The sequence below is a fragment of the Sciurus vulgaris genome (genome assembly GCF_902686455.1).
Source record: "Sciurus vulgaris genome assembly, chromosome: 9".
NCBI classification, from domain to species: Eukaryota; Metazoa; Chordata; class Mammalia; order Rodentia; family Sciuridae; genus Sciurus; species Sciurus vulgaris.
This window is the reverse complement of record NC_136469.1, coordinates 4,704,560-4,726,791: the sequence shown is the minus strand read 5'-3', so window position 1 is coordinate 4,726,791 and position 22,232 is coordinate 4,704,560. Positions and strand designations below refer to the sequence as shown.

Genomic DNA, 22,232 nt, shown 5'->3' with positions numbered 1-22,232 from the left:
AGCACTAAGCATTTGGGGTATGAATCTGAGGAGCTATAATCCAAGCCCTCAGGGACGTGCAATGAGAGAACTGAAGTATGAAACAAAAAGGAGAGGTAATTGTTTTATGCAGAGAAGCTCAAATGTCTGTTGGAGATGTTCAGAAAATCTGATTTTTAGAAGATTTAGCAAGCAGACAACAGGAAGGCAGTTTCTCATTCAAGGAGATTTGATGGAAGTGGAAGAAGAAACACCAAACAGGTACTGCACAAGGCTGTCCAAGACCAGCCTGGGCCAGCCTGGCTCAGGAAGCCTGGCTAAGCGTTAGTAGCAGCAGGTGATTTAGCAGTTCGGAAGGAGCTGATGGGGATGATAAGCAAGAAGCTGGCCGCAGGGATTCAGGAAGAGGTGTGTCTGTATTTTGCCTGCAGTAAAACTGATGCTCTGGGCAGGCCTGCACTCCACCCAAGTGAATCATTATTTTTTTTTTTTTTTTTTTTTTTTTTTTTAAGGACGGAACCTAATTTAGAATGTAGTGCTTTAGCACTGAGTTTTCAGGTTAGGGTGGGTAAAAATCTCAGAGTCTTATCCCTTCCTAACAGTTTACTCATATAAACAACTACTGTTTCATTACTATCAAGTCTAAAACTTGGAATTCTCTAAAAGAAGTAGAGAAAGAAAAGAAGCCAGAAAGGGAAAGGACAGAAAGGAGAAGAGAGGGAAAAAGAAAAGGAAGAGAGGGTAGGGAGAAAGTCACCACTATTGTTCCCCCAGACAGAGTACTTATGAGGGGGGAAAAAAAAAAGAAACAAGATTTTTGGCACATTATAATTATTCACACATTTGTTAGCTTCATCTTCTAAAAACATTGCATACTTTGGTAATCCAATTCTGGTAACTCACTGTTGCCTAAAATAGGAAGGTTCAAATGCTTGAGACTGACATTCAATCATTTCATGTCTCTTCTAAGTTCTAGGAGAGTCTGAGGTATTGAAACTTGTTCTTCTACTTAAATTGCTTACTTAATTTCTGATACATTACCCTGTTCACTATTAAAACAGAATCAGGAGACTGAAGTCTGAGACAGCTGGTTTGATCCAGGCACTGTCCTCTCTCTCAGCACCTCCCAGCCCTTCAGCTGCCTTTCCTGGCTATGAAGGAACCTGCTCCAGCTCCTGCATGCTCCTGACTCAACCCTGCTTCTTCTCTTTCAGAAAGGCCTTTATCCTACTAACCAAGTACCTTCCTCATTTCGGTGATCCTAAGGAGCAGATTTCTCCATCTTCTGACACTGAAGACATCAAAGTCCTGCAATCAGTGTATATTACAGTTTGATCAGCTGCGCTTTTGTTCTTAGCTTCCTATGAAGTGATGGTACACTTGACAATAGTGATCTTGACTGTGACATCCATGATGTCCATCTGACCTGGCTCCATCTAGGTGTTCAAAATATTCCCCCACAGAATTGTGCTGCTTTAACAACACTCTAATTGAGAGAGAATTATGACTTTAAGAATAACATATCTGGCAGCTTCCAAAACTATCAAACTATCAGATTAAAAACTTATCAAACTTTTATAAAAGAAAACTTAATAGGTTATCCCTATACCTCCAGAACTAGTTCTTCAGAACCAACTAGTAGCTACCATTAAATAACAGAGATCCACATTTCCAGTGGGGCATGATTTAACCTGGACTTTGAAAGTAACAGGTTAGAATATTTTTTCTTCCTAACAAGAGTGTACTGGACAGAACGCTGGACTAGGAATTAGAGTGTTCTCTGATCCACGTTAACTTCATCTGAAAATATAAGGGGTGGACATGACTTCTAAGGTCTCTTTGAGCACTTGTCTCAAAACTCACTATAATATTTAGTTTAAGCTCACCTTTATTGATAGGTAAGTGGACTCTGAAATCCTGGACACCCTTGTAATTCTAGCAGCTGAATCTGAACCTTGTTTTGAGTTACAGAGCTCACTTCCTCTTGAGCTGAGGTGATGAGACATTCTGGCACCTGCCGTCTGGCATGCTGTCCCATTCTTGCTGACTTCCTTCCTCCGACTGCTGCAGACAGGTCGCAGCAAGTAAAGCTCTCTTTTGGAAAGACTTATTGTGCTCAAATGTTCCTTCTGTATTTTCTTCCACTGACATGACGCAACAGCAAGCATGTTTATATACCACCTGTGTACTCTATTTCTTGACACAAACTTCTTTGGGAAGCTACTACATAATAGGTATTACAACACTGGGAACTTGCAGAGAGATGAAAAACTGAAAAAAAGACATTTTATTTATCTCCATCATTGTTATGCCTATAAGTAAATTAATAGATTCCTCAGGAAACCAAGATTTTTATACTGAGTTTATATACAACTGCATTAGGACCCAAACTATGTATCCTCCCCCTACCACATGTATAACTTTCCTCTGAAATTTCTCAGATCAAACTTCCATTGTAAATACATGGTCACACTGATTCCAGGAGAATCCCCAAACTTTAAAATGTCTCAATGAAATAGAGAACAACTTGATCTGAGATGTAGGTTTAATATTCTTCTCTGTCCAAAGTGATTTTGGGCAAATCAATATATCTTCTCAGAGCTAGGATGGCCACACGTAAAATGAGGAGTCAAAAGTCAGTGACTTTGATGTAGTCTATGCTCTGGCACACTGCAGACATTACTCAGTTTCAGCATGACAGATGCCCACGACCCTGGTGACAGCACAGTGAGGGGAAGGTGTGAGGAGGTGTGTGTGTGTGTGTGTGTGAAAGATTCCAGATCCACCGGGCAATCCTACAGTGGAGTGCATGTATGTGGGGCTGAGGAGGCTGTGTGCTGATCAGCCACACCCACTGCTATGGACTAAGACAGCTCAAAGGTCCTTTTCAATATCCAGTTTCTGTGACTGTACGATGGGGAGGAATCTTTCAACAAGTTTCACTATTTAAGATAAATGGCTTCAATCTTTCATAAAGGAGGAAATATTTACTTTTACTTAATGATAAAAAACTGTGTTTTTAGGAAAGACCACATATTTTGTGATGCTTAAAGCTGAAGTAAATATAGCCAGAGTTGTTTTATGTTAACTAATTAAGAAGTCATTGAGACTCTGATATATAAATCAGGAATGAGAATTAGAAGAAGGCTCATACTAATTTCTCTATTCTTCCTTTTTAACAATTTACCTGCCCTTCATCTTTAAAAAACAAAAACAAAAACAAACCCTCTCTTGCCAGGTAAGGTAATCCCCGTAATTTCAGTGACTTGGGAGACTGAAGACAGGAAAACCACAATTTCAAGTCCAGTCTGAGAAACAGCAAGGCCCTAAGCAATTTTGTGAGACCTTGTTAAAATAAAATGGGATGGAGTACAGCTCAGTGGTAGAGCACCCCTCGGGGTTCAATCTTCAGGACAAAAAACAAACAACAACAAAACCAACCAATCCTCTCCTAATAGTTCACCTGTTTTTAAAAAAATATCGTTTTAGTTGTCAATGGCCTTTATTTTTATTTATTTATTTATATGTAGTGCTGAAGATGGAACCCAGGGCCTCACACATGCCAGGCAAATGCTCTATCACTGAGCCACAACCCAAGCCCGGGTTCTTCACCTTTTGACAGTAACATATTCATTCAAAATTCAGATGGTGCTTTGATTCTTTGTATCAATTCTGAAAAATACAAACAAAAAGTAAGCTACTGTATAACTGAGGGTTCAAAAGTCAAAACCCCTGTCATCTTTCAACAACCTCTTCTCTAAGAGTCTTAACTCTTCCTTTAGTGGGAAGGCCACCAATTAAGGGACAGGCATCTTATGGATTATGCAACCAGTACGGACCCATGAACCATCTTGTAATATTGTTGCCTTGGTGGTCTACCCTTGTTAAAACTGTCCTTCTATCTTTAAGATTCTGTTCTGTTTTCCTGTTCAAAACAGAAATGAAGCATAGTTAGAGGAACTATAACTAGCAGATAAACTTGCTAACTAAACCCAGCCACGGGCTGAGTTCTAATTTAAAACCTGCCCACATCCTGGGTGTTAGTCCTTTGAAGCTACGTGAATGAGTTTAACATACACATGCCAGGACACTGGTAACACAGTGGTAAATTTCTGGGCATTAAAGTATTTTTCACTTCCTTTGAGAAGAATGAAAATGATTATTTTTTTTTTTAGTACCCAAAAGAATTTCTTTTTACAACAAAATCTCACTGTGGTTTAAGATAAACATAAAAGCAGCTGGGAACAGTGCACACTACCTGTGACCCCAGCTAACTGGGAGGCTGAGCAGGAGGGTGTCCAGTTTGAGGCTGGCTTCCCCCACTCAGCAAGACCCTGTCTCAAAACACAATGGGAAGGGTGGGGTTGGGGCTCTATGGTGGAGTGCATACCCTGCAGTCAAGATCCTGGTTCCATCCCTAGTATTACCAAAGTGGTAAGGATTCAGGGTCATGAAGTAGGAAGGACAGGCAGGGGATGAAACTGGAGAGAAAAAATGCTAGCAAGAGATTCAGATTCCCTGTTAGTCAAAAGCACTTGTTGCACTTTTTGGTCACCTTTACTGAGGTTTCTGAAGTAATTTGTTTTAAAAGACCTTAAATGATAGCAAATTTATTTCAAGCACATGCCCTGTGTGTTTTTTGTTTGTTTGTTTGTTTGTTTGTTTTGTTTTTTGTGCTTTATACATTTTCCTCTGGTCAGTCCTATAACCTCATGCTGTTGCTATGATTGGAAATTAAGGTTCCAAGAAACTAAGTGGTTTGGTCACATAGATAGTAACTGGGAAAGCTATTAGATATTCACTGCTTGACAATTGTTCTTATTTTCAATTTTTAACCCTTAAATTGAGAGGCCTTCTACTTGCAAAATCTCAATATGAACAACCAGCACCTGGTGTGATGGCCTGTGAAGGGCAGTGCCAGTCCTGGAAGCCAGAGGTGCCACCTGCCACCGCTGGCCACTGACCTCGCCATGTGGCACTCTGTCACTGTGTGCTGCACAGGTGCCTAGTGAGAGAACCTCTCCATTCTTCTTTCTCTTCCATTTATATATTTCATTTCACTTTGATAATAATACAGAACTTTATCATTTACAATTTTCAATTTTGCCTTTAACCTATAAATTATCTTTTAAAGAAATCAGAAAGTGGGAAAAAAGCTTTTTATGTTTAGATATTTATAATATCTAACATTGTTCCTTGCAAGCTTCCACCTGGTATCATTTTCCTTCAAAAACTTGACCATTTCTCTTTCCGTGGTTTCAGTGGGCCTGTACCACGTTCCCTCTAGTCGGCCTGAACGTCCTCACTGTCCTTTCAGGGGTGAAGGGCGTTTGGCTGGGAGAGAGCTCTGCACCAACAGTCTCGCTTTCCCTACTTCAAAGCAGCAGTGCTGTCTGTGCTGTTCCTGCCAAGAAGTTAATGGGAATCCACCTTTGTTCCCTTGAATCCAACACTTCTTTTCCTTCTAATTTTTGGCTTTTGAAAACTTTCCTCTTACCTGTTTCAGCAGTTTGGTTAAAATGTGTCCTGGTGTGGTTTTATAACGTTTCTTTTGTTGATTTTCTCTGTACTTGCTTATTCTTGCAGCTGTTATCTGTCGATATATATTTTTATTTTTTTAACCAAATCTGCAAGCCTGGGTGGTCATGTTGTCAGATACATTCTCTGATCTTCCCACCACACACCACAAATCCCACTTCATCTCTGTTCTGTCACCTCTGTTACTGTCCCACAGGTCACTGACGCTATGGATTTTCTGCTTGTTTGTATTTCATGCACACGGCGTCCCACTTCTCCTGTTGTTTGCCTGTTTTCTGTGCTTCAGTGTGAAGAGGTTTCTTTGCTAAAAGATCTAAATGTCTGCTGATCTCTCTTCGGCAGTGCCTCATCTGCCGTTAAGGCAATTTGCTGAATATTTCATTTCAGATTTTGTGTTTAAGAAATCTAGATATTTTATCTGATTCTTTTTTCAAAAAAAATAAGACTAAATATGAACACATTTCAGAAATACAAAGGTCAATGTGAGAAAACCCAAAAATAGCAAAAAGTGGTTCATCTTGGAGAACATGAACTGAGAATGAGAGGAAAGTAAGAGACTATTTTCTTCTCGTCTTATTTGATCTGATTTTTTAAAAAAGCAGGTATTTCTATAATAAAACTTAACAGAAACAGACAGATGTAAATAAAAAATAAATACATTAAATTATTTTGTAAGTAATAAGACCTTGTTCTCTGACTTTAAAACATAAACTTTTGCCTTCTGGGAACTATTAGGATACAATATCTCAATTTTTTCTCTACCTCTCTTTGAGTGATTTACTTCAATGTGGAGACTGAAGAAACAGTCATGCATAATCAAAACTACAAACAAGCACATTCAATCTGCTCTCTCCTTTCCTCCTTCCATCTCCCCAGGACCAAAATCTTATCCCACTATCAGTTATTCCTTTAAAAAGCTGTGTATCTTGCTGTCATAGGCAAGATATATTTGACATAGGCTCATGTTATTGGGAGTGTATGGATAGCACTTATAAAAGATAATAATAACAACATAGGAAGCTATCATACTACCCGTGTTAGGTTAAAAATGGGTACAAAATTTAGACTTGAGTTGGTTTCTCCTTTGACGCAATCTAGTCGAGCCTCACGAAATGTTCTGTCTAAACACTTAACAAAATTTTGGGCAAGGTGAAACTTTGCAACGGGTATAACTTCACAACAGGGTATTCAGAGATCTGCAGCTTTTGTTTTTCAGGGCTTGAAACACTATCCTGGCTGCCATACTGTGAAGTCCCAGTGACTCGGGAGGCTGAAGCAGGAGGATTGCAAGTTCAAGGCCAGCCTCAGCAACTCAGTGAGGCCATAGGCAACTTAGCAAGACCCCGTCTCAAAATAAAAAACAAAAAGGGTTGAGGGGTGGTTCAGTGGTAAAGAGACCTGGGTTCAATCCTCAGTACCACCCCATCCCCCCAAAAAGGAAAATCTGGAACATTACTTTGATAGTAAGACACACATGTGATCACTACAGTGAAGATTAAACAATCAAATGTAAAAGATTTAGGACAGCGTGTGACACATAGTATTTAATAAACATTAGCAGTGCACATTCTAAGATCTTGTATGCCAGAAAATATCCCTTCTTCTCCATTATATTTGAATTATACCTTTGTTGAATAACATTTTAGGTTCAGAGTTATTTTTCATCACGATTTTTAAGATCTCTCCTGTAGCATCCCATGGTGTTATCCCTCAGTCTGATTCACGTTCCTCCATAAGTTACCTGTTTTTCCCACTTGAAAGCTTTCAGAGTTTTTCCTTTGGTTTTAATGTTCTAATATTTGAATACAGTAAGTCTAAACACAGTTTTTCTTATTATTTATACCCTTTACCTCTCTCTGAACACACTAATCTTAATAGCTGTAGCTTTATTAATTCCAGAAAATTCTTAAGCTTCTAATTAATGGAAAACATTTCTGAGGTTCTAGCAGATGAATGGTAACCTACTCTTGTGCCTCGTGCTTCCTGCCCTTCCCCGCCTTCCTTACAGCTCATCTTTTCTTTTTCCTTTCTGGTCCTGGGGAGTGCTTTACTATTGAGCTAAATATCCCCAGCACTTTTTAAAATTATTTTTTATTTTGAGACAGGATCTCACTGAGGTGCTGAGGGCCTCACCCAGTTGCTGAGGCTGGCTGTGAACCCGCGCTCCATGGGTACCACAGGTTCACCTTACTCTATTCTGCTGCAACTCGAGGTGTCTCTTTGGGTGGAAGGGGCTCAGCTGGTGTTTTTTAAAATCCATCACTGCCAGAGTTTGGACACAACAAGGCATCCTTCCCTGATGAGCAGACTCATGAAGTGTGGTGCATCTGAATGCAGTGCTACTGCTTCAAAGAAGTCAATCTGAAAAGGCAGAGCACTGTATGATTTCAACTACGTGGCATTGTGAACATGGTAAAAAGTACTTGAAAAAACAGAAGGACCAGGGTCCACCCAGAGGAAGGAGGATGCATGGGCGTACCACTGAGGCTTTTAGGGCAGCGAAGGCATTTTCAATAATATTATAATGCTGGATATGCTTTGTTATTCACTTATCCAAGCCCACAGACATATAAGAGCAAGAGCAAACCCTTCCATAAGTTATCATCATCTTAGGATCTAACGTAAGATAATCACTGCTGGACTTCAGGCGGCAATGACACATCGTGCAGGTTCATCAGCTCTGAGAGATGGATTACTCTGGGCGGGGACACTGATAGCAGGGAGGTTTGCTTATGTGGGGCTGGTGATGCACTGGAAAGCTCTGTGTCTTCCTATCAGTAAGCTATGAACCTAAAACTGCTCTAAAATATAAAGTCTTTAAAAATAAAAAAGTTTTTACTAGAATAATTTTCAAATTAATTTAACTGAGTTTAAAGTAAATTTTGAATGAAGAAATATAGCAGCCACATAGAATACATCAGCCCCATGAGTTTTTAAGGGAAAGTGGGTGCTGGCAGCTAAACTGTGATGGGCATGTCGCTGAAAAGGAGCTAGACTTGGCCAAGTTGCCCACTAAAACAAGGAGACGGCTGATGTCTGATGGAAAAATAATAAATATTAGAGAAACTTGGGAGATTTCGTTACTATCCCAGGTAGTTGATACTAGCCCTGCAAGGGCTCTCAGAGCAAGTCCCCAGCAAGAAGGGAAGGGTATCCAGAAGGAGCAGTGAGATACAGACAGTGACAGAAAGTAAAGAACCCAAGAAATGTACAGTTTAAAAATGAGTAATGGAGGGCAGGGCGTGGGAAGAAAGAAAAAGAAGAGGTAAAAGAAATAATAACTAAATATCTCATCAGTCCGAATTAAAACCCTAGGAACTGTCATGTCAATGTTAACAGCAGCTGGGGTAACAAAAAGGGCAAGAGGCTGCTAGAGCCCAGAGGAGGTGTACTTTCTGACTTGTTTTTCAGGGAACTGTATAGATATTAATGAATAGATAACAACAAGGAGAAATAAGCAGAGTTACAGAACTCAAAATTAATCTGCTTGATAACATGAAAAGACTCTGCTAAATTGGGGAAAGAGTTCCGTATTAGCAAAAGAGCACTGACTTCCAGACTCCTTGTCATCTGATGTGCTTGCTTGACGAGCAGGGGATTACTTAAACCATGGTCCAAATACTCTTACTCTTCAAGATCACAGGGGTGGATGCCGACTGCTGATTCTTACCTCATCAGCATTCCCCCAGGTGAGTGCACAGGGTTGGAAGTGGATGCAGTGAGTGTGGACGTGTGCTGAGCCCGTCACCTCACTCAGAGGACCTTCAGTCCTAACACCCCCTACACTCCTTCCATTCCAGACTCTCTTCCTCACTCTCAACCATTTTCCTTCCTTTCACCTGGAAACTACAAGATGTATAACACCTTATGATGAACCCAGTCTTGTTCCTTTAAAGTTGAATTTTTTGTATTACAATTTCATTCCTCCTTTTTCTTGACTCTTGACAGTTAAGTGAAGTATGATCAATCTTGCAGAAGTCAGTTAATTTCTTTCTTTTTTTTTTTTTTTGCATTTTTTTTTTTTATTGTAAACAAATGGGATACATGTTGTTTCTCTGTTTGTACATGGCGTAAAGGCATACCATTTGTGTAATCATAAATTTACATAGAGTAATGTTGTTTGATTCATTCTGTTATTTTTTCCCTTCCCCCCACCCCTCCCACCCCTCTTTACCCTCTATACAGTACTTCCTTCCTCCATACTTGTCCCCCTCCCTAACCCTAACTCTAACCCTAACACTAACCCTTCCCTCACCCCCATTATGTGTCATCCTCCACTTATTAGTGATACCATTCGTCCTTTGGCTTTTTGAGATTGGCTTATCTCACTTAGCATGATATTCTCCAATTTCTTAACAGGCAACTTCACATGTGGGATGTGCATGGTACACATAAGAATGATAGTTCAAGGAAATGAATTCTAGAACTTTAAGTAGACAGAACTGAGTTGGCCAGAGAACCTCTTGTGGTGAGTGGGATGTCTCTTCTCTGAACTCTCTTCAATGACTTCTGAGGCACCAAATGCGGGCTCTGCGGAAGAAAGCTCAGAAGCCAGGGAGCAGGTAGCTCTGGGGAGGCCCCACAGCAGCTGCTACTGCCCTCTTCTTAGGAGTCACAATGAAGAAGGGTTTGCAGTTGTCATCTTCTCTGATGTACAACCAAGATTTCAAAGAACTGAGGAATGTTACTGTAACAAAACTTTTTATAATCTCATTTACTAAACAAGGTCTCTCTGAAGTTTATTTCACAAATTAAAAAAATTTCTTTGAAATAGAGTTTAAAAATAATTGAATTATAGCGATGAATTGTAGTCTCCCATGTTTATAAGAACTCACTGGATTTTCCTCTGCTTAAGAAAGCTATTTCCAGATCCTGGTGGAAAGGCAGGCTAAGACAGGTCATCTCCAACTGCTCCTTCAGATATAATATTTCCTGGTTCTAAAACTGAGTAAATACTCTCCCTTTTCACTTCTCTTTTCTGGCAAAGCACTGATTTGCTCTGGAATAATTTCCTGCTATGCTCTTTAGTGCTTATACAATCAGCAATGGTGTTCTTAAAGTTCACAAACCAGCAGGAGGCAACCACAGTTTAAGCAAGTCACACTCCATCATATGTGTCAAATTTTAATTTACATTTTGACTTTGACAGTGCAAGGCCTGTCAGTTTGTTTCAGGACCTGGGCTATGAAGGACCATGGGAGTCTCTATAGAAAGTCATACTCAAACATTAGGGTTTCTGAAAGCTGCTGGAACAATTAAGTTTATTATGAAATACATAAAGCTATAATTCTTAGTAATTATGATTTTTTTTAAACAAAACATCCTGGCTATTTCTAATTTAATATGAATACTTTTTTAAAAAAACAATAGAAATTTAAAGGGCATCAAATTTTTTCTGTTGACTTTTTTTAAATCACATGTAAAAGGATTTTAGATATTAAAACTGTATTGCAAATATAATTATGATGGGCATTTCTAGACTATGACTTTTCTAAACTTCTCTGAAATATTACCATAAAGCATTAAGAGTAATCCATGGAAGAGGATAGGAATAGGAAAGACATCATGTATAATCATAAGACTGGGATCCTATTTAGAATAAAATATACTCATGTTTATATAAATAAGTCAAAATGTACTCTACTGTCATGTATAACTAAAAAGAAAAATATCAAAAGAGTAATCCATAAGCATCCTTCAAAAAAAATTCAAATAAAATGTTAAAATTAAATTATTATTAAATTTTAAAAGTTAAATAGTCCAATTGAGTTATTAGAATTCACTTCTCAAGTAGATTTGTTTTTCTTTAAACCAGTATATGCCCCAAAGGGGCATACCTCACTGAAAATCAACTCCCTCGTTGATAAAATGAGACAACACTTGCCAGAACATTGTTGGGAAGGTTACATGAGGTAACATGCATTGTGTGTGTACACAGTGAACACAAGAAATGCTATGGCTTTCTCACCTTGATATTACTGTCTGGAAAACGTTAAAAGTCATTGGCTTAAGACTCAAACAACTGATTAATCCAGATCCTACTAAATATTAACTTTTACTTTTTAAACTTTAGATTCCTCTCTATAACAAGGAAGATCTTGTCATATAAACAAGGGAGTTTTACTGGAAGTGTTCCTTATGTCATTTACAAGATTAAATGAAGAAACTGCAGTCCATCTTTTTCTTAACTCAGTATGTTCTGCTTTCCTGACTTACCCCTACTTCCGTTTTTTATAGAGAACTGGGCAACTAAGCAAAAGTGCTGGCACTTACACGTGAGCTCTGTCAGCGTGGTTAGGTTAAATCACCTCCCCAATTGCACGAAAGGCAAAAAAGTCAGTCAGAATAATAATGAATCATGAATGTTTAATAAAAATTAACAAAGGCACACAACACCACAATAAGAGCGAATCTCAGCTTTTTAGAAGCTCCCAATTTAGGGAAAAACAAAAAGAGAAACTGCAATGTAAAGTGATGCACATTCCATGTTAAATGAATCCTCTATACAGTATGTTCTACAAGAGAATGAAAGAAGGAGAAAATATTCAGAGTTGGAAAATATCTGCTTTCATTGGTGGTCTAAAAAAAAAAAAAAAAAAAAGAGGTGGGGCCCCCATTTGGTGACATTAAAAAAACAATTTGCTTTCAGTGCAGTGTCGAAGCTAGCTTAACTTTTCCACATGTCCCTCTATTTATGCAAGAAACCAAAACTGACAGATTTTTAAAAATTATAAAGAAGTAGAATACAAGGACTTAAGAACTATTAATAAATATATATGATCAATTTCATCAAATAATCAAGAAATAGTGTTCAAGTCCCCAGCAGTCTGAAAATCTCACATGAAAGATACTATATGGACTTATTTTCATCCTAGTGGAATTTTATTTCAAAACTTGACTGTAAAACAGGTATGCTTTCTCTCCTCATTGGGGGAACTGTTTCTGCTTTTAATCATATTTAACACTTAAGACCAGTTATAGATACAGTTAACATACCTATATCATTATGGAGCTCGGTAATTACTATGCGGTTAAAAGAGCACCAAGTTAAGGCATCTTCCCTTCTTGAGGAAAGCTTGGGTCTCTCTGGGGAGCAAGCTATTCACTAGCTTCCCCTCTAGCATCTGGCACCCAGTGCAGGACACAGTATGTACAACTATCACATGGGCTCGGAGCCTCCCAGAACAAATGTGAAGGCAAGCACAGTTTCCACTGCTCTGTCAGTCAGGTCATGTCAAAAAACTGACAGGTCATTGATGCAGTTGATCCTTACATTAACTGAACTTTGATGGGCAAGACAAAAGTATGTATTAGAAAGAATATGAAAAGGCAAAAGAAGCAAGCAGCTATATAGAGCTATACAATTATGTGGATGTGCTTTTCCAAAATTTCCTTCATGTCTATGCTCAGCATAATAAAAATAAATTACTATAGCAGTTCCTAGAGCAACTAGAGAAACTGTCAATCTCATCAGGCTATATTATCCTTCAATTTATTATCTGCCTAATGGCAAAGTCTTTAGCATGCACTATCCCTTAGTCTTTTCATTTGTAGAAAGAATAACTGCCACTTCTAAATTCATAGTATGACCTGGCAAATTAATGAGAAAACTGACTTGACCTCACTAGTAAGAAAGGAGTGAGTTAGTCATTTAAAAGGGATGCAAATAGAACTTGGTTCAATTCCTGAGAAAAGACTTATAAAATGCACTTACTTGACTTGAATAAAGTACAATGAAGAAATAATAAAAATTTTTATTTTTAGTGCACTTTGATCCAACATATTAATTATTAAAACCAATACTACCCTGTATGTGTGGCTTGATTTAGGTGCCAAAAAGAAGACACCAGATTGAATAATGAAACATTCTCAAAACCTGAATATTCATATAAGTACTATGACAGAGATTAATATTTTTCTTAACTGTCTTTCTAGCTCTTTCGGTGTAACATATATAAGAATTATAGAATTAATTATAATTCTAAAAAAAAAATCAAACACAAACTGTGGTTTACTATCACAAAATCATCGTGCTGCACGTCTTCCCCTGTGGGGGTGACAGACACTGCTACAGATACTAAGGTACTTTACCTTTCCCATAAGAAGACCAAAGGGCCTCATCACTGGTAGGCACGGTTATAAACTGGAGTCAGCTAAGTGCTCTCTGAAAAATGGTATGCCTATTTAAAACAGGTTATCTACTGGAATTTAGATGAGAACTTCACTGTCCAGTGAAGGCTAAGTTTGTGCTGACTCCTCATGAAACTCAGCCGAAGTACACGTGTCTAGTTAAGGTTCTAGTGATTGATGGATTTGGCTCAGGAGACTTATTTTACAACATTATCAAAATTTTAGGGAAGATTTGTATATGAATATGGATATATTTGTGTGTTTGTGTGTATATATATATATATAACTATTTATAAACTGATATGACAAATTATTTTAAAAAGTATTTATGTCATACGTACTCCTTTAAAAATTTCAGAAGTAAAGCATGAACTCTGCAAAAAAAATTGCAGAAAAAATATATGATTATTTCTACTGATAAACATTTTCAACATTTTAGAATATTCGTCTTTTCAGGTTTTTTCTATAATCAAATCTTTATGCACAAATGTACATGCATATACAACAGGTTTATTTTGTAGAATATATATTAGAAATTTTCAGGGAAAATGAAGGGCTGAGCCTCCCCTACCTATCAATGAAAAACAGTATGTAACTGAATAATATGTGGACATAAGTACAATCCAACACAAAGTGTAGGCAATCACCAAAGGAATGAATAATCTAGTTAAAACTAAAATAACTAAAGGCATTTATTTGTAGAGAGGAATTTATAACTTTGAATTTTAAATCATTGTTTTAAAAATTTATTTGCAAAATGACATGGGAGGATTTTGAATCTGAAAATTATACTTTTACATTTCACATTAGTATAAATTATTTAATTTTACCAACTGATAGTGCTATAAAGGATAAATAAAATAAGATCATGATTATTACAAGTTCCATACAAGATAGTCATGATTTTTATAATATTCCACTGTCAAGATTCTACTCACTAACTTGCAATTGGCCTGATATCTGCATGTGGAATTTAACATGTTTATAACAAGCATTTTGACGGCAAGAGTCATTAAAAACATTTTGTTTCTCAAACACCAGGCTTTCAGTCTCTGGAACTACTGTTGATTAGTGCCCTCCACTTTGCCCCATCCATCCTTCTCTTAAGTGACACTGGGAGCTTCAGCTGTCCTGCAGCTAGGTGTTCCTTTTTTGAGTGGGGACAGGGGACAACTGTAGCATAACCCAAGGGCTGTTTGCCACTGATCATCTACATTCCAAGCCCTGTTTACTTTTTATTTTGAGACAGTGTCTAACTTGTGGGGACTGGCCGTTCTTGAACCAGTGTTCCTCCTACCTCTGCTTCTGAGTCACTGGGATTACAAGTATGTGCCACTGTACCTGGACAGCTAGGTATCTCTTAAACCTTAGTGAGGATGCCAGTTATCTCGGAACCTTGTTAAAACTCAAAATACTCTGATCATCAGCCTTTTTTAAAAAAATCATTATTTATTTATTTATTTTTTAGTTGCTGATGGACCTTTGTTTATTTGTTTGTTTATATGCAGAGATGAGAATCGAACCCAGTGCCTCACACATGCTAGGCAGGTGCTCTACCACTGAGCCACGATCCCAGCCCCTTTTTCAGAAATGTATTAGAATCACAAAATCTCAAACTCTTTATCAGACCCACAAGTAGAGTTGTAAACATATTAAGGCTTGAGAAAGGGAGAAAATATTTGTAAAGCATATAACCAATAAGTGGTTAATAACCAAAATATATAAGAACTCACACCTAATAGCAATAAATAAATGAATAAATAAATAATTAAATAAATGAATAACAAAATGGACAAAGGACCCAAATAGACATTTTTCCAAAGGAGACTTATGAATGGGTTCAACATCGGTCATCATCAGGGAAATGAAAATCAGAACTACAAGGAGACACCAATTCACACCTACTAGGATGGTTATTATCCAAAAGTCACTGGTACACAGCTGTTATGCCAGATACCTGGGAGGCAGAGGCAGGAGGATGACAAGTTTGAAGTCAGTCTTTTCGATTAAGAAAGATCCTATATAATAAAAAAGAAGGACTGGAGATGTAACTCAGTGGTACATTTGGGCTTCATTCCCAGAACAAAAAACAAACGAAAACAAATTAAAATAACAAAAAAAACACAAATGTTGGCAAGATTATACTGCTGATGGGAATGTAAACTTGTATAGTCACTATGGAAAACACTATGAAAGCTCCTCAAAAAAATTAAAAATAGAACTAATATATGATTCAGCAATTTCACTTCTGGGCACAGAGCCAAAGGAAAAGAAATCAGTAAGAGAAGAATTATTCAACACAGCTCAGAAATGGAAACAACCTAAGTGTCCAGTAAGAAATGGATAAAGATGAAGTATACATATACACACAGGAATATTATTTGGTCTTAAAAAGAAGGCAAGTTCAATTTGCTAAACACGGCAAAACTCTGTCCTAATCATTGTCTTCATTTTGTAAAACTAAAATTTATGGCACTACATAAAAAGCTCACCAATCTTCTCCCCACCTCAGACCCTGAACCCTGCTGGCATTCTTCCTATTCCCGGGACAGTCCTCCATTCTCCTCAAATCCCCAACCTTACTAATTTCCCTTTCCATTCTCAGCAGTAGATCTAATCTCCTCTGTCACAGAATAAATGAAAGACATTAAATTAGAAATCTCTTAATTTCTTGGCATCAACAAACTCTAGCTTGGTGCGCTGCTTCTTCTGAATCTCCGAACTCTTCCATCTGCGATCTAACCTTCCCTCCTGGAAATGGTCAGTCTTTTCCACATCACAGCCACCGTCCTTCCTTCGCCTGTGCACCTCCAGAATGCCACTCTCTCCACCCCCCCATGCACACCTGCCACGCTGCTGCCACTTGCGGCCACTCCACTGTTGACCTCCTTATCATTAACCCACTCATGTGCCTGGGATTAATCATCCACTTGTGGCCAGGTCTCATGAACATGGCTCCTATTTTGCTTTTCCTCTACATCCTTCCTGAAGTACTCATTAGGGAGTCTCTGGATTTTCTCCTTTCTTAACCTCTCCTTAGCACCCCTGATGGACTCCTCTTCTGCCCACCTTCAAGTACACTCAAGTTCTTTCCTATCAGTCTTTTTATTCATTCTTGTGGCTTTAAAACACTAACTTAAATGCCAAACTAGAATTCAAATCCAGCTTCAAGTGATCTAAGACCCATTTATGCTACCGATTATTTTTATGAGAAAAACAACAAAAACAAAGAAGACAGCTAAATCACCTATGGGAAGTACTTGTCAGAACTTCTCTTGGATCTGCAGCAGTCTGGAGATGAACCCTGAGAGCGCATCAAGCACACACCATTTTCCTATATCAAGGACCACAAGAATGGTCTGAAGACTACGTCACATTTCTTTTAGCATTTTTCAATTTAGAGATTTATAATGCCTCTATTATTGAAAGATAGATGAGCTGCCACCAACTTACCCTCTGTGGAGGGCCTGGCACAGAATTGGTGTAAAGCACTGACTCCATACATTAGCCTCATCCCTCACTCTGGAGTCTCCATTTAAAGACCACTGGCATTATTTTCTCTTGTGGTATCTGACTGTAAGCAGGGGAAAACCAGAATTTTAATAACAAAATCCAATAAACCATGTATAGCAAACACTGACAAAGTCCATTTGGAAAATAAGAGTAGAAAGGTGGCTAAAAGAAGACAGATTTCCTGTCTTCATTGAGTCATCCTCCTGTATAAACCTTTGAATTTCCAAACCATCACTTTACTCAACTAAATTGACAGATGAACTGTAAACAAGCTGTTTGCAGAACAGGAATTAAAGGAAAGAAAGGAAACATAATTCAGTATTTTTTTCCAGAAAGAGTTAATGAAAGTGCCAGTCTTTATGGGCTGTAGTACACCAAAGGGTAAAAGCCTTGCTCAGGAAGGGCCTTCAGTCCACACTGGCCTATCCCTATGGCTCTGAGTACCCCAGCAGTCCATCTCTGATTTACACAGTGCTCTGGAGAACAGTCAACACTCGTCCTACATAGTAGGGCTATTAATTTGATATACAAATCATACACATCTTGATGGCAATAAACAGAAGAAATTATCTTAATTTATGCTTTGTATGTCTCAGAAAAAGAAGACTCTAAAGTTCTATAACTCTGGCTCTGTCTCTATTAGATTCCGCCCCCCTCAGGCAAAAATGTTTAAAACTATTTATTTTATCCCCAAAATCTATTCCTCCACTATGGCTGAAAAGCAATGGCTCTTAGTCTGAAATCAGGAAAATGTTCTTCTTAAATAACAGGTTTATAAAATTTATAAATGGTTTATAAATGGTTCAGAAAAATAGTAGTCATTCACAAAATAAAATTTTTCAAATTGATCTTACTTATGGCCTACAGGTAATGTAATTTTCTGTAGTACATAAAATGCAATGTAAGTTTTGATTAGAAATAAAAAAATAACAGTTAATAATAATTACTCATTCCTTCATAGAGATTCTTAAGCAAAATATTAATGTATCAATCCAGATGCTGCTTTACTGACTCAATACTGTAAAACTTATTGAATATTTTAATTCTCTAGTATGAAAATAAAGTTGCCACTGAAGTATGTTCTTTATTGCTACATTTGAAAAACTTTTACCTCCAGTTTTTCTGTCACACAAATGAATTTTTAACCCTCAAATGTTAGTAGTGATTTTCTTAAATCTTTAAAATTTATGTGGTTCCAGAAATAAATAAATAAATGAATAAATAAAGATAAAATACTGTCACACTTGAAGCTTAAATAACAAATCTGAGGCTAGTTAAAGGAAGTTTGTTCACAATTATTTTATTATTGGTTTTAACAAATCTTTCTGAATGACCTCTGAGTACCAGTTCCCTAGGAACAAGAACTGAGGACAAGAATGCAAAGACAAATTGCCAAATCTAAAGTCTAGTTAAATATTTTCACTTAACATCCCTGGAAATAACTAGTTTCATAGGCATCAAGCTTTAATTTGTTTTAATATATGCCACATGTTTATTTTCCATTTGAGAACGGTTGTAATATAATCAGTTATACAAGAAAGGGATAGCTATTAAAATTGCAAATTTATACTTGCTGATACTACATGGTCAACAGAAACATTTTAGGTGAATAATATAAAAACCTTTTCCATTTCAATGATTAAGGTCGGAATTTGATAAAAAGTAGAGTCTATATGCATATTATATATATATTCATATTCTAAGTGTACACATGGATACATACACACACACACATTTCTAAGCTTGAATGTATTCAAAACAGCATCCTAGGAAAAGCATAAATTTTACTTTTAAAATTGTTACTCACTAATAACTTCAAGTATGGTTTCCAGTTTGTGAGTTATCATAGTCTACAAGGCTTGGAGACATACTAATACCAAGGATTGTCTAAAAATATGAATAATACTTTATATATGCTATTATTTTTTAAAGTATCTGTATGTGTTTATGATTACAAAAATAAAATTTTATTTTAGAGCATTACACAGTTCAGTGGTATTTTTCCCATAATGTATGTTTTCAATTAATTACAGAGAAAATTTAATTGCAATTGAGTGAGAATCACAAACTGTTTTGATGCCAAAACTTTTCCACAAATTCAAAGAAAGTTAAAAACTGCTGAAATAAATTTAAAAGCTATTTTAAGGACTGAAGATGACTTAAGAATGAAAAACTAAAGTACACTTTTGCAATTACAAAATTAGATCACCCAAAGATGTGAGTTTAGAAATTATGTATTTATGCAAGTAAGAGATCTGCCATAGACATTTTTCATCAGGCACAGTGGCCACAGCTATGACCTATGACCTCAGCTGCCAGGGAGGCTGAGGCAAGAGGATCCCAAGTTCAATGCTAGCCTAGGCAATTTAGTGAGACTTGTCTCGAAATAAAAATTAAAAGAGTTGGACATGTAGTTAAGTGGCAAAGTGCCCCTACGTTCAATCCCTAGAACAAACGAAGTCAAAGAAAAAACGGCAAGAGGCAGCAGTGCCATGGCCAGTGTGCAGACCCTGGTGTGAATCATCAGAACCCAAATCCCAGCTCTTCCTCTCCTTGGCCGTATGCCTAGGGCCAGTTAAACTTACTTATATCCTATTTTGTGATACCAATATCAATAAAGTTATATTAAATTCAGAAAATATCTCAAGGAGGGGAAATGGATGTAAAGTTATTTCACATCCTTGTATGCTAACAGGCTGAAAGAAATAGGGAACAACAACAAAAAGACTGAACCACGGATAATAGCACAGAGAACTTACAGCAGAGAGAAGAGGAAACTAAATAGCAACTTAAGTTGCCTTCTGCAGCAGACAAGCTGTCATTAAACATCTTTTCTCTCTGTATGCTTGACCTAAATGCTTGTGAGGTTTCTATATTTTATTTCAAGCGACAAAACAGTAACTCTAAGTAGACTGAAAAACTAGATATGAATACTATAATTGATAGAGAATTAAAAAGCTAACACATGAATTAAAATGTAATAATAAAAATGTACCAATAAAAAGGCAGAAAGAGAAAAATAGGACAGATATAAGAAAGTATCTGTCATAAATTCACAAGTATAGACAGTAATGCTAAAACTAAATGGTGTAAACATATCACTTAAAAACCTGCAATCAGATTAAGATAAAAGATTCAGTTAAATACTATCTGTATGACAGTCTACTAAAATAAATAATAGAGATGGGTTAAAAAGAAAGGAAGACATCAGAATATGGAAAATTACCAGGAATGCAGAGGGTGGGATACATGATAAACATGCATGCACTTCAGAGAGTTTCAATGTAGGCAAAGCAAAGCTGTTGAAAATCAAAGAAACAGACAAAGCCCAATTATACGGAGACTTTTAACATTTCTCGCTCAGAAATGAACAGATCAAAAAGAAATTCAGCAAGGATATAGAAGAAATGAACAGCACAATCAACCAGAGTAACCTAAAGGACCTCCAAATAACCCTAGACCCAACAACAGACTACATTCTTTTAACAAGCAACAGAGGGGCTAGGGTACAGCTCCAGGGGCCCAGGAGTTGATCCCCAGTATCTAATGCATTAAGTAAACAAACAAGCAAGCAGTGAGCACATGGACATTTAACAGACAGAACCGCATCATAGATCATAAAATAAATTCAAACAAATTTAAAAGAACTGAAATCAAAACATTTTCTCTGACCACCACAGGTATTAAACTATTAGTCAAAACCACTACAGTAGCTGAAAACTTTTAAGAATTTGAAAATTAATACATTTCTAAATAATCCATTGGTCAAATACAAAGTCTCAAGGGGAAAATATTTGAACTGAATGAAAACAAAGTAAAATACATCAAAGAATCTGTGAAATGTAGCTAATGTAGTAGTTAGAGGGAAATTCATAGTGACTGAAAAAATATTTTCAAAACAATAGGCTATGTATCCACCGTATGAAACAAGAATAAAAGAGAAGTGGTGAAAAAAATTACAAAAACAGATCAACAAAACACAGCAGTAGACCAAATTAAGGAAACCACAACATGGTTCTTTGAGAAGATCAATGAAAGTGGTAAACCTCTACCAATACTGACAATTAAAAATGAGAGGAGAGGGCTAGGACATGCACAGGGGTGCATGTCTATAATCCCAGCAGCCCGGAAGGCTGAGGCAGTGTGCAGCCTAGTGACTGCACCCCTGGGTTCAATCCCCAGATACAGGGGGCGGGGGCGATATTAGGAAGAAAAGAGAAGATAGCACTATAGTCCCCCTTAGATACTAAAGGGTAAAAGGAAACAATGAACAACACTGCTTATAAATTTGACAACTAAATGAAATGGCCCAAATTCCTAGAAAGACACAGATTAACCAAACATATTTACAACTAGTATTTACTAAAAGTATTAAAATAATAGTTAAAAAAAACTAACAAAGAAAACTTTACATCTAAAAAGTATCAATGGAGTTCTACCAAACATTCCAGAAAGATGTGTTGTAAATCCTAGTGTCCTCTAGTCACCAGAAGCAAGGAGTACTTCTCATCTCATCCCCTTTTATTAAGTAAACACTACCCTGACAGAATGCCAAAGAAAGTATAATAAAAGAAAGTTAAACACAAATATTCGTTATGACAATTAACAAAAGATTCATTAATTAAACAGTAGCAAACTGAATGTACATACATAAAATAAGTAAGATTCATCCTGGGAATGAAAAGACTGGATAAATACTTCAAGATTAACACTGTAAAATAAACTGATACAGAACAAATTTTAAATATAAAAAATAAAAATTCCAATGTCATATTGAGGGTTATAAAAAGCATTTGACAGAACTAAAAATCCATTATGATTAAAAACCCTCTGCAAATGAGGAGCACTCAACCTTGAATAGCATTTATAAAATGCCAAGCCACCACATCTAACAGTGCCATGCCATTAGATCAGGAACAAGACAAGGATGTCTACTCTCAGCACAGTACTGTAAATCCTACCTAGTACAAAAGTCAAGGAAAAGAGCAGAAAGCATGCAGAATGGAAATACAGGGAAAAAAATGGAAGGAATCCCAAGAAATCTAGAAAACAACTCTGAACCAATGAGTGAG

General features: G+C 37.0%; 1 protein-coding gene across 6 annotated transcripts in view; it reads right to left on the bottom strand.

Annotated features, from left to right (window-relative positions):
• Window positions 1-22,232, bottom strand: part of AFG2A (AFG2 AAA ATPase homolog A) — a 291,079-nt gene that overhangs the window by 128,052 nt on the left and 140,795 nt on the right. For 3 of the 6 annotated variants that reach the window (XM_079154019.1, XM_079154017.1, XM_079154021.1), the window contains exon 15: window positions 5,477-5,572. The exons of the other annotated variants lie outside the window; for them this stretch is intronic. In XM_079154019.1, coding sequence (XP_079010145.1) covers window positions 5,477-5,572 — 96 coding nt within the window. The remainder of the gene's footprint in view (window positions 1-5,476; window positions 5,573-22,232) is intronic. 6 annotated transcript variants of the gene reach the window in all.